This window comes from Helianthus annuus, chromosome 6, assembly GCF_002127325.2.
Source record: "Helianthus annuus cultivar XRQ/B chromosome 6, HanXRQr2.0-SUNRISE, whole genome shotgun sequence".
NCBI classification, from domain to species: Eukaryota; Viridiplantae; Streptophyta; class Magnoliopsida; order Asterales; family Asteraceae; genus Helianthus; species Helianthus annuus.
This window is the reverse complement of record NC_035438.2, coordinates 8,037,856-8,051,854: the sequence shown is the minus strand read 5'-3', so window position 1 is coordinate 8,051,854 and position 13,999 is coordinate 8,037,856. Positions and strand designations below refer to the sequence as shown.

At 33.2% G+C, this 13,999-nt stretch overlaps 1 protein-coding gene across 1 annotated transcript; it reads left to right on the top strand.

Annotated features, from left to right (window-relative positions):
- Positions 1 to 2,234: 2,234 nt before the first annotated feature.
- Positions 2,235 to 4,068, top strand: LOC110944339 (PKS-NRPS hybrid synthetase CHGG_01239-like). The gene is made up of 3 exons (XM_035974033.1): positions 2,235 to 2,488; positions 2,653 to 3,715; positions 3,785 to 4,068. The coding sequence occupies exons 1-3, from the start codon at positions 2,465 to 2,467 to the stop codon at positions 4,066 to 4,068; spliced, it is 1,371 nt and encodes a 456-aa protein (XP_035829926.1). The 5' UTR covers positions 2,235 to 2,464.
- Positions 4,069 to 13,999: the final 9,931 nt, after the last annotated feature.

Genomic DNA, 13,999 nt, shown 5'->3' with positions numbered 1-13,999 from the left:
TTTTCTTTCGCGATTTCACGATTTCCTCTTTGGTAAGTTCCTTGACCCCTCCTATATGTTTAGTGTTTGCCTCATTCGAATTGCTTCTAATTCAACCAATTTTGCCTTGGGTTTAACTTTTAAGTTTGACACTTTTGTTTCAAGTTGTTAAAGCCTTTATTTTTCCAATTCCTCACACTTGGACCCTCATTCCGACCTAAGGTATGCTTTGGTAACCTTGGTTTTTGTCGATTATATACTTGAACAAACGAATTAGCCAAGTTGAATCCATTTTCTGACATTTGGTCCCATACGGATCGTAAACTAGAGACCTTTGGTCTCTTACAATGCCTAGTAGGGTTTAATTGACCAATTTTGATCCAAATTGGGTTACGTACCGTAACTGTAACCCGGATTTTCTATAAGATCTGTAAGAATTCAAATTCAATCTATAATCATTAATTGGTTCATGGATAGTAATAAGACACACATTATCTTACCCATATGGTTCGTAAGAGCCCAACTCCATCCAACTCAACCGTTTAATAACAAGCGCGTTTTCAAACCCTTTACTAATTATCAGTCTTGCTGATGGTGAAGGATTATTACATTTCATTTTGTGACTATAAAACCAACTCGATATTCGCATTGTGAATCGATAAAACTTTTGTCGTCTATTGTCTACACAATAACATGTAAATACGTTAACTCTTTTAAAAACTTGAGATGTTAGTATAAAACCTCTTGGTTATTGTATCATATTTATTGGTGTCTGTTTATCATGTGATAGTTCGATTTACAGCTTCATGCTTGCAAACAATAACACTTGAGTTAATTTATGCAAGTATGAAGTTACCAAAATTGTATTTATCGATTGAGTTACAGATGCGGGGTATACACATATACATGACATTCGTTGTGATGTGGTAGATTCGTATATCAAGCATTAAGACTAGCTTCAAATCTATTAAGTTGTAAGCCTGGTAAATCAAGATACTCATCCCATGACTCTTTCAAAAATGTTTTATAAACATGTCTAATGACTATATTTACCAGCAAGATTGACTCATAGGCGTCGATCCTCCAAGGTAGGCTAGGTTGGTTCGGTTTGTCGCCTTGGAACTTGCAACTCCGAGGACGATGGCCCTATGATGTTGCCAAGTCCTTTTAATGTTTTGATCCACCTACGGGTTTGATACTAGATATATACATTTTTGGGTTTTGTGTAAACTCATATTTTCAGTTAATATACGTATTTCCCTAATTCTGTTGTGTTGTGTTGTAAGTCTGTTAACAATAAGCCATGCAAATACTTCCTGTCTGGGGCCACCGGAAAATCGGGGTGTAACATTCCTTCAGAGATCCGTTACTATTTTGCGACGAATACATCATGTCAGTAATTTTCTAGTTGATGATATTTCTTTTTCTAGAAGCATAAGCCATTCAAGTAAACCTAAATAGTAAGTACCTTTTTTGTACTTAAATCAAACCCTTACTATCTTTATCTTTGAAATGTGTTTTTTAGTAGTTTTAAAGGAAACTTAAAGAATCACATCTAACATAATATTATTTAGATTTTTTTAACTTAGCATATACAAAATTTGTATACCATTTTAGTCTATAAATAAAACCGAAATTGTAACAATGCCTAAAAGACAAATGGATTATAACAAGGGTTCAGTATAACTATACCAACATGTATTGTTTTTTTATCATTATTTATTATGCATTATGACAAGGGTTTAGTATAATTATACCAACAAACATTGTTTTTTTATTTATTATATATTATATATTATATATATATTATTAATTAACAACTTCTTTTTTCATCATGGTTTGTACTTTTAGTTTTAAGGTTTGTACTTTGAGCTTTAGTGAGTTGTACTACCTATCAGTTTTTTCTTAATTTTATGGGTGATACTATACACCCCCCCTAATTCCTGATTACACCCCCCTATAAAAACATCATATCCATCAATCATTTGGTTTTTGTTTTTAGTCTTTTTTTTGTCTTTTTGTTGTCTTTTTTATTTTATTTTATTGTCTTTTTTATATTTTTGTTATTATTATTATTATTATTTACTATTAGTAATGAATTATTATTATTATTATTATTATTATTATTATTATTATTATTATTAAAATTGATAAAATATTTGTGGTGGTGGTTTCAAATTATTAGTTCTTTTTACTTTTTTTTACCTTTTTAGTGCTCAAATTATTAGTGTACAACTATCTCGTGGTGATATAATAATGAACACAAAAAGCTCATATGAGCCGTGCTATTATTGCTGCAAGTTCTATGTGGTGATATTAAATAGTTGATATTTCCTCCAAAATATCACCAGTTTCCTCCAAAATTGGGAACTTCAGTGCATTCGCTTCATATACTTGAGAAAGCTATTCAAAGAGCTGCATAAATTTACTTGTTCAAAGAGTGATCTATTTATGTTTCATCATAGCATTCAGAAAAGTTAAAGAGATGTCTGGATTTTCAACAGATCAGGTATAGTTTTTAATTCCCATGTTTCAAGTTTCAACTTAGTTATATAATCTAGCTAGGTTAAGGGTCTTGTTTTAGTTTAAATGGGTTTGTTTGGATAATATATATTTTGTAACTACTCAAGCTTGTTCACCTAAATTTTGTAACTAATATTAGTTCACTTTTAGGTGTTCAAGTCTCGTGAAGAGTTGATGGAATGGGTTAGAAACACCGGACGTAGTCTTGGTTACGCTATTGTGACTAAAAGATCGAAAGCTAAAAATGGCTACGTGTCTAAAGTTGTACTTATGTGTGATCGTGGTGGTGTGTATAAATCAGATAAAGATTCAAGTAGAGAGACCGGCACTAGAAAGATAAATTGCCCGTTTGAAATGGTAGCGAAATTTTCAAAAAAGAATGGTTCTTGGACGTTAAAAGTAAAACCTGGTGAGCATAATCATCCACCCGGAGAATATATGGAGGGACACCCAATCCTCAAACGATTGACACCTAATGAACACCAATTGGTGGCAGAGTTGACGGGGAAGGGTGTGTTCCCAAAAGATATTTTAGGTGTTATCAAGGAGCGTGATGAAAATAATGTCTCTACAATTAAAAACATATATAACGCACGTGATAAAATTCGAGCAACGGATCATAAAGGGAAATCTTTGATGGAGGTGCTAATGTCTCATTTAAATGATAAAGGGTATACTTTTGAAATTTCTACCAATAGAGTTTCAAACATGTTGGAAGACTTATTCTTTGTTCCTAAAATCTCATACAAGTACTTCCTTGATTTTCCACATGTGTTGCTTATGGATGTCACATACAATACGAACAAGTATAAATTGCCTTTTCTTGAAATTGTTGGTGTAACTTCTACCAACAAGACAATCTCCATAGCTTTTGCAGTTATGCGTAAAGAAACAGAGGAGAAATATCTTTGGGCATTAAACTGTTTAAAATCAACTCTAGATGAGAGGAGCATGCAACAACCACGTGTTATAGTTACGGACAGGGAGTTAGCTCTGATGAATGCATGCGAGAAAGTTTTTCCGAATGCTACCCGATTACTTTGTAGGTGGCACGTTTCTCAAAGTATATTTAGAAACTGCAAATCATTTTTCACCACGGATCATGATTGGAAAATCTTCAATATAATGTGGAATGCACTCGTTGAATCTCAAACGTGGACATCATTCCTCCAAAATTACAAGCAACTTCAGTCAATGTTAATCCATCATCAAGGTATGTATTATTACTATAATTCTGTTAGTATTATTGTTACCATCGTTATCATCATTATTATCTTTGCAGATGTTTTGGATTACTTGAATAGTACTTGGTTAAACAAGTATAAAGAAATGTTTGTGTCCGTATGGACTAACGAATGCTTACATTTCGGAAATCAGAAAACTAACAGAGCTGAAAGCCAACATGCCAAGCTCAAAAAATTCTTGAATTCAGCAAATTGTACCTTAGATAAGATTGTTCGTCACATTGATGAAGTAGTGAACCTGCAAGGCATAGTTCATTTACGAACTATCAAGAGCAGGATTACACTCAAGAGCCTTGGAGACATAGTTCATTCGGGTATCTAGAGACTGATGATTATGTTGGTTACATCAGTCCAGACGTGAACTATCAAGTGCCTGGTGAAACAAGTCCGTTCATAAATCAAGATATTTACGGAAAAAAACCATTCAAGGACGATCCTGGTGAACCAAGTCCGTTCATGACACAAGATACAGACGGACAAGGTTTTTTTTACCAACCTTTTAAACACACCGGGATATGATTTCATGGGGTTGAACCAAGATATTGTCGGACAAAGTTCTTTCGCCAACTCTACAAGTGCGCCAGGCTATGACTTCATGGGGTTGAACCAAGATCAAGCATCACAGGTGATACACAACTATATTCATCTAATTCCAAAAATCTTCCATGCGTATGTTACACGCATACATAACGTGTTAGGTGATGGAAATTGTGGGTTTCGGGCGACAGCTTCTGCTCTCGGCTACGGTGAAGATGAATGGTTATTTATCCGGAGATCACTGATGGAAGAGCTACTCGAGTTTAGAAATAAGTACACTAAGGCTTTCTTAGGCTCATTCAAAGATGTGTTCACGTCCTTGGCTTGGTCAGGATCGGGGTTTGCACCTGAAAAACACTGGATGATTATGCCAGAGGCAGGATTCTTGATTGCGAACAAGTTTAATGTGATCGTTCATTTTTTATCTCAAGAAAAAAGAAACAGTTCTACTTGTTTTTCGCTTTGGAGAGGCCCTCACGAGTTCCCAGAAAAAAAAAATAATTACAATTGCACACGTGAATGGTAACCATTTTATAATGGTAGAATTGCAAGGAGAGTATCCAATTGCCAGCACAAACAACCTATGGAAATTAATGAGAGAAAATGATGCAGCTGGCTGGGAGAATATATTTGAATCATGTCAAAATATGTATAAGTCTTGGATAGCACAACCTGCTACATCTGGGGGGAGTATAGATTAAACCTCGGTATGTAAATTATTAAATGATAATAATTTTGTAAAAAAGTACTTATTTTTATATAGCTTTTGTTACAGCTATAAATATAATTTGATAAATCATGACAATAAAAACTAATAATAAATACTATATCATAAAAATAATAATAATAATAATAATAATAATAATAATAATAATAATAATAAGTAATTAATAAACAAATACAAACAAATACTAAATAACTAATAATTAAATAAATGAATAAAAAAAGACAACAAAAAGACAAAACAGGCTAAAAACAAAAACCAAATGATTGATGGATGTGATGTTTTTGATAGGGGGGGTGTAATCAGGAATTAGGGGGGGTGGAAATAGAATGAGCCAATTTTAGGTTATCCTTGTATTTTTTATCCCAGTACCTTTACAATTTAAACCCACACTTCTTATTACAACTTTATTCCCCTATATGCTTTTCATCTTTTACGAATTTTTAGGCTTACTTTTCGGTCTAAATTTTGTGGGTTTATACCCCGTAACTTGCGTGTGTGGTTCAACGTTTTTACACCTATTTTTTCTTGTTTAACGTCCCCATTGCAACATACATACAGGTCCTTGATTGACTTAGTTATTATTTTCTCGTTTTTATGCCTATTTTTTCTGTAACCACTATTCTATCTCACGAAGAACAATAACCTGGTTAAAAATAACCTGAAAGCCCCCACTCTTCTAAGCCCTCTATACCTCTAATAAAAAAAACCCTTGAAAACTGTTGACTTCAAATCAAAAAGCGAATTTTGAAAATCCTCTACATAAAATCAAAACCAATAACCCTCTTCAAATTTTAGTGGTCTTCAAATCTAGAAACCATGACGATCAAGTGGTAGTGGTCTTTAAATTTCGTTTTCATTTTTTATTTGAGTCCAGATCCGTGACGGCAACCTCCTTTAAAACCTCATGACGAAAACTTGCATTATAATTTTCATTTTGGTTTCTGATCTGTCGCATCCCTCGAACCCTAACTTGAGAGCAGGAGCCGCGAGACACAGAGCGGGTGGTATCAGTGTTTATTAATTTGGTATCGAAAATGAGACATCAGGATCGTAGTTAGGAAATAGTATCAGAGTTTAAAATACCAAGCTTTTATAATAAATAAATGGGATAAAACCCAAGTTTCATACACAATACATTTGTAGGGATAAACCCTAATTATTAAAAACATAATCTTCTTTTTTATTTAGGTAACTTTTATAGCCACTTCCTTAAGCCTTCAGTGCTCTCTAACTGGCTTCTATTAGCTTCACATTAAGTTACCTGAAACACGTTTTAAAAAGATTTTATCAGCAAGAAATACTGGCGAGTGCATCCCAGTTTAATCAAAACAGCTTTTATAACTTTACAGTATTGAGAGCGATTACAATGTTTATATCTACCAATATACTCATTCAGTATTGTCAAATCCCTGACTTGTGGTCATGTTACTCATTAGCTAACTCGTCGTCCAATAGTAACGGATTACAAGTAGTGTATACAAAACCCCACATACCGACAGCAATTGTAGAATAAATAGACTCAATCACTGTTAAGTTTAATTTAAAACATTTGAGGTTTTGGTAAAACAGTTTGGTAGAAAAAGAGAATGACTCACATTGTTGACTTAGAAAATATAATAGCTTTCTGATGATTCTCTTGATTATTATCTATTAAAATTAAACAATGCACACGTGTTAGTAAGATAACCCAAATCACATTAGCCATACAACATGAGACAGAACTCCAACTAACTGAGTCAGCCAGAGCCTTGACATGCGTTACGGAGCCCTAGATCAATCGGGTAGGGTAACAAATACGTGATCGGGGTTATAATAGCTACAACGAAGCAGAGCTTCACGTTTTAGAGGTATTATTCCCGAGTATTTCTCCTATTAAGACGTTTGAGAGAGAAAAAAAATTCTGAACGAGGACAACTGAGGCCTCGACCTCAATTTATAAGCCTGATCAGGGGTGGCTCGCGGCCTGCGAGCCCCCACTCTTTCTCCTTCGCGGCCTGCGAGAGACTAGGCTAGGTCCTAGCCTTGGTTAGTCAACATAGTAGACTTCACACGCACAGTGACACGTGGCTAAAGGGGGTTCCGCCACCTGACCCTCGGTCGCGCCCCTCGAAGCACACAACCAACATGGTCGCGGACCGCGAGCGGCCTTAAATATTTGTTTTATTTGTTTTTTAATGAAATTAATGTTATTTAGGGCCGTTTACGAGTATACGGTGTTGAATTAGGGCGTTTAGGGTGTTTTAGGAGGGTTTTTATATGATATAAGCAAGCAGTGGTGGTCCGACATTTTTTTATGGGGAAGGTGGCTCTAGTGATTTTTAGGTGATGGGGGAGGGGGTGCTTGGAGGAGGTGGGCGTCAGACGTGGCTGATGGTGGTTATATGGTGAAGGTGGGTAACGGTGGTGGTGGTCGGTGGCCAGTGGTGGGTGTTGTGTGTGTATATATATAGGAGGGTTCAATTAAAAACCTATAGTTAGTGAGAAAACTCGAAAACTCTTTATTTAAGAGGGACTGCGACTTTTAATGAAGTGGAGACAAAATTGGAAAAAAAATATATTACCTTTTAAACATTTCTATCTTTTTCGTATATTGTTATTTTTTTAAAAAAAATGCACCATAAGATTACAAACTTTTTTATCTTTCGTTCGAGTATATTTAGTATATTTTTTGGACATAAAAACAAGAGTTAACGTGTCGTACTTTTTTCAATACTACTTAGCCTTAGAGTTTATATTTTGAGTTCAGTTAGCTTTTAGAGTAGGTTTTTGGTGCAGTTTAGGTTTCGGGTTTAGTTTTTATATTGGTCAAGTTGGGGGGTTTAGGTTTTTTATTTTTGGTGTGGGGGGGGGGGGGTAGGTTTCGGGTTTAGTTTTTAGGTTTTTGGGGGTGGAGGTTGGCGGATTTAGGTTTTTTGTAGTGTTACACATGTGTGATACTATTTTCTTTTTCATCTTGAATATGTTAGATTTACAGCAAAAAAAAAAAAAAAAAAGTTTTAAAGATATGGTGTGATATATATATATATATATATTAGTATTAGGAGAAAACCCATAGTTATTGAGAAAACCAAGGAAACTCTAACCTCCTAACATTTTTTTTATTTTGAAAAAAACACATACATGTAATATACATGTTTTAAAGAGTTTTGAGAAAAAAAACAAAAAAAAAAACATCGAGAGGATATTTAAAAAAAACAAGTTTTGTACAACGCGAGTGTAACATCTGTTACACATGAGTGTTAGATTTGTTACTCAAAAAATTGTTTTATTATTATTATTTTTTTAAATATGGTCTACGCTTTTTTGATTTTTTTATGCTCAAAACAATTAATATGTATATCATATTTGTGATTTCTTTATAATAAATATTAGGCGATAGAGTTTTCTACGTTTTCTCAATAACTATGGGTAGATTTTGTAATAACAAAAAAAAGTTATATTGGTTTTTTTATATATAAATAAAGTATATGCATTTGTTAACATATTTATTTTACAAAAGTTTAAAAGTATATGAAAAAATATTTATTTATTATTATAATTTATAAGTTTAATAAATATAGAAAAACAATTAAACTATTATCTAAGTTTAAAAATATATAAACTAAATGTTTAAAAAAAACTTAAAAAAAAGCCAAAAATGGTTTTTCACATAACAACTAAACACGTTGATATTGATTATCACTTTGTTTATGTACTCATTTCTTCCAGACAAGACAATTACACACCTAGTTCGTTTCTACCATGCTTCAAGTGGCATACTAAACCTCTTCTAATACCTCATTTTGAAGGCTTACACACTAAACTATCTCTGTGTGCCACTTATTCTCTTGAGGGTTCACTTTTACTAAACCTCTTCCAAGAGCTCTTTTTTGATTTTACTTAATGCCAAATATTATATCAAAATGGCGGGAAATTGGATAACACAAGGGATATGATATTGTGATTCACGTGAGAGGGGCTAAAGGTGTTGTGCTTTTCTACATCACATAAAGACTAACAAAAAAACAAGTTTTCACCCTTCATAAGCCCATCCATATATGATGATACACAGGGTTGACTTTCTTTATATTTATCTTTTCACCATATATAAAGTTCATAAATAACATTTTCACCATATGTAAGAGTATCTATAAGACTAGAAACTTTAGAAAGTAACGTTTACATGAGATTGATTAACTTCAAGCATCTATAAACATCGATTCTCCTCCAACACCCACGAAATCCTTTCTGAGTTTAATAATATTCATCTTGATGTTATATATATATAGGGAGAGGATAATGAGAAAACTACATCTAAATGAGAAAACTAGAAAACTAACTAAAAAACCTAAAAAAAATAAAGCCAAAAAACATACCAATTTTTTTTTACAATTTTTTATAAAAAAATCGCTACTTTTTATATATAAACAAAGTTTTTCAAAAAAAAAAAAATTGTTGTACTGCACTGTGCATTATATGTGATTATATGTGTACTACACATGTGCACTATATCCGTAATAGTGCACATGTGTAATACAACAAAAAGTTTCTTTTTTTTGAAATTTTTTTCCATGTATAAAAACTAGCGATTTAAAAAAATGTAAAAAAAAAATTTGGTATGTTTTTTAGGCTTTTTTAGTTTTCTCATTTAAACTAGTTTTCTCATCATCTATCCCCTATATATATATAAATGAGAAAACAAAAAAACTAACTAAAAAAGCCTAAAAAACATACCAAATTTTTTTTTTAGATTTTTTATAAAAAATCGCTAGTTTTTATACATGGAAAAAAATTTTCAAAAAAAAATAATAAAAATAAAACATTTTTTTGTTGTATTACACATGTGCACTATTACGGATATAGTGCACATGTGTAGTACATGTGTAATACACATATAATGCACATTTGCAGTACAACAAAATTTTTTTTTTTGAAATTTTTTTATATATAAAAAGTAGCGATTTCTTTATAAAAAAATGTAAAAAAAAATTGGTATATTTTTTGGCTTTTTTTTAGGTTTTTGTAGTTAGTTTTCTAGTTTTCTCATTTAGATGTAGTTTTCTCATAATCCTCTCCCTATATATATATAGAGAGAGGAAGGTTAACGTACATTACGGCTTAACGTACATCACGTACGACAGGTAATTAAGCACGTTCATTTTAAAATCACGCACATTATAACTCAAAAATCCAAAATCACGCATGTTGAAATACAATAATCACGCATATTGAAAACATTAATCACGCATGTTGTAGAACAAATCACGCACGTTGTCGTACGTGAAGTACGTTAAGCCGTAATGTACGATATACTTTATATATATATATATATATATATATATATATATAGGATTAGGATCGTGTAAGAACTAATAGGCTAATTGAAAAACTTGAGAAGCATTTTGAACCATACATTTTCCCTAAGCTTTTCGAATATACACATATGTATAGTTTAAAATTCACTATATACATATGTGTATAATTCAAGCTTTGACAAATATACATATGTGTATTTAGTGAATTTTAAACTATACATGTGTGTATATTATGAAAAGTTTAGGGAAATGTATGGTTTAGAATGCTTCTCTTAGGATCTCAAATAGGGTGGACTTCTCTTATAATCCCTACCCTATATATTATATTTGCACTGTGTCATGTCTACTTTTACATTTATTTCTATAAAGTATTGTTTTCTAAGAATCTATTTTTTTATTTGCACGATGCGGCGAGAATATATTCAGTGTATGTACGAAACATGAAAACTGTTTATAGGAATCTCAAACTTAGCGACAAAAAACTTACAAACATAAAGTTCTAAGCTACAAAGTAACATTGTGGTGCGATACGGTACCAGTTCGGTGCCAGTGGTGCAAAAATATTAAAACCGACTTGTATCAAAATAAAACCACAACAATGAACATTGGTACCCGAAATTGGCCTTCGTATTGTAACTCAAAGTTTAGAGACATGTTGTCTTGCCTTCTTCCATTGGTAGACCGACAAAGATATTAAAGAACACAAGATATTAAAGAAGAATCAAATTCAGTTCTAAATGAAAAAGTAACAGCTATTTCGTCCATGTGATTTGGTTACTTTTGTCAATTTCATCCAAAAGTTTTTTTTCTCCGCATGATTGTCCTTATGGTTTATAATTCTTATCATTTTCATCCATGCGGTTAACACCATCCACCTTATGGCATTAATTTAAGCGAAAATAAGTATTACCCCAATTTTTTTTGGTTATTCAATTTTTTTTTCATTTATAAACTCTTTCGCACATGAAGGCGATGATGGTCTGGTTTCAGAGCTCAAATGTTCAGGGAAGATTAAGTGCGGTCTGAGATGGTCATTGGTGGTACAAGTTGGTCCCGTCTGGTTCAAAAAGATGGTAATCTGGTTAGTTTGTTATTGGCTTTAAGTTAATCGTAAATCGGTTATGGTGGTAGAGATATTATATTAAGTTGGTGGAGATCGTGTTAGAACCATCGAGTGTAAAGGAGAAAGTGTAGGTGTCTAGATTTGGGTTTTAATGTTTTGATTATATATATCAAGGTATGATAAGCACAGTTCGAGCATCTGAGTGAGTATCTAATGGTAATGCATATGTTTGTATTCATTATTGTTTTATTAAAGTTTATTCATTAAATTATAATACGAATCATTATAAGTTCCCTAATTGTGTTGTTTTTACCATTAGTTTACAATGTGCAATTATGTCTTGCAATACATTCAAGTACAACATTTAGTATGCATTGAATCTAGATCAAACAAAGAAATTAAAAATTTCTTTGAATGACAAAAAGGAAATATATTTATATCAAAATGACTAGCTATGAGCTAGCATAAAGTACAAGCAATATTAAAAAACAAAGTCACACCAAGTATTCCATTCCATCAAAGGGATAATCACCCAATGTATCAACCATAAAAATGTGCTTAAATCTATGTCTTCCCCATATATCTTCCTTAAACCTTGTCCTACCATTGAAATATTTACCGTCTCTTCCTTTCTAAAGGAACTATAAGCTGCCAAGAATATCATCCGTATCTTCTCCGTGATCATTGTCGTGTTCGAAACAATGGAATGGGACTGAGTTAAGTCGTTGACTGAAGCTGGCTTTGAAATGGAAATGTTGCACAAATCAAAGACTTTTTTCTGAACATCCACCACCAACCTACAAGAGAGAAGAATCTAAGACTATGCTGATTCTAAGGACTAAATGCAACTAACACACCCCTTATAAACTAGCCGACCCCTTTTAACAAACTTTAACGTCTTTGTTGGAATATGGTATTGAAGAGCACGCCACACTCAAAAATATCCTTTCTTGGAGCCTAGTTTACCCAAACTATGTTACAGATATCCTCAGGGCCATCTTGATTTTAACCTCCTTCTTAATCTCACTCACCAAGAACCTGTTTGATCCACTACCTACCCAAGACCAAGAATCTTTTAAACTTGACAATGAGCAATCCTTCAACATGGTATCACATTGGATAATGGAGATATTATCCTCAATAGCAAAAGGAGGATTTCTTCCACCCCAACTTTATCATACTTTGCCCATTATCTATCCTGAGCTGATTTGCTATAAAAAAACCTTTTATTGGCGTCTATTAGAGAAAAAAAGGTTAGGGAACTTATAATAAAGAAGGATGTCTAAGGCCATATGGTCGAACCAAAAGCTTGTGTCTTTCTAGTTACTGACTTTGCTATGAATTCTACTTATACCATAAATATATAAACTTAAGAAATCTTCATTAATACTAAGCTAATTCTTCCACACCACCGCAATACTCTTCCTCGGAAGTGGGTCACACCATAAACAGTTGCTGCCATGAAATGCCTTAATGACTTTAACGTAAGGCCCCAAACCAGGCACTTTACAGCTGGACATCGTCGTACTGTTTAACTCAATGACTCATTAGGTTTACAAATATGCAACAGAAAGATTTAAATAAAAAAGTGCTTAGTTAAAATACATTTGCTAGTAATCAGTTTAAATCCGAAAAAATAAACAAACATACAAACGCCTTAATGACGTTAATGTAAGGCCCCAAAACAGGCACTTTACAGCTGGACATCATCGTACCGTTTAACTCAAATGACTCATTTAGTTTACAAATAGGGAACATGAAGATTTAAATAAAAAAGTGCTTAGTTAAAATACATTTGCTAGTAATCAGTTTAAATCTGAAAACATAAACAAACACACAAATGCCTTGTTACAACCATGAGTAGCTTCACATGCGCACCAAGAGCTCCACATACTCCAAACACTAACCTGCAATAAATCTAACATGCACGCAAAAGTCTGCTACATTGAGTGAGTTCTCACACTTAAGTTTAAATAGTGAAGTGACACCAAAACACTCTAATTATGAACACCTGAACTTTGTTTAAATAAAACTTGTAATCACGTTAACCCATCATGGCCCAACCAATACCTTTCCACAAGGCTAGTCATCCAAGTCGACCAACATCTAGGTCTTACATTTCATATAACCCAAATCGACCCGACTTGGTTACTACAGATACTTAGGACAATCCACCCAGATCGACCACTACCAATCAACATAACATCTAAGGCTGACACAAAACTTCCCGACATTGTAATCAATCAATCTAACTCGTGCCATGACTAAGACTGCCGACATTGTAACAACACTCAAAACAAATCACATCAGTGAATGCATAACAACCCACCGGTTCGTCTATATGAATGCAAATAAGTCACATAATGGTGGGAACCTAACATATAATTGAATATTGCCACCATAACATAGCAACAATCCATATCATTTTAGATATGTCCTCAATGGAACGGTGGCCTACATAGTTTGACGTTTCGCCACCTCAAAATAGCTACCATCTATAATTTTGGGTGCCGCCACACTAGACACTTCGTCACCTCAACATGGGTATGTCTAAATTAGCTTAGGCTCATGTCACCTCAACGCAACAATCGCCCACACCAAGACTCGTCCTTGCCCAAGACAAAGACTACTG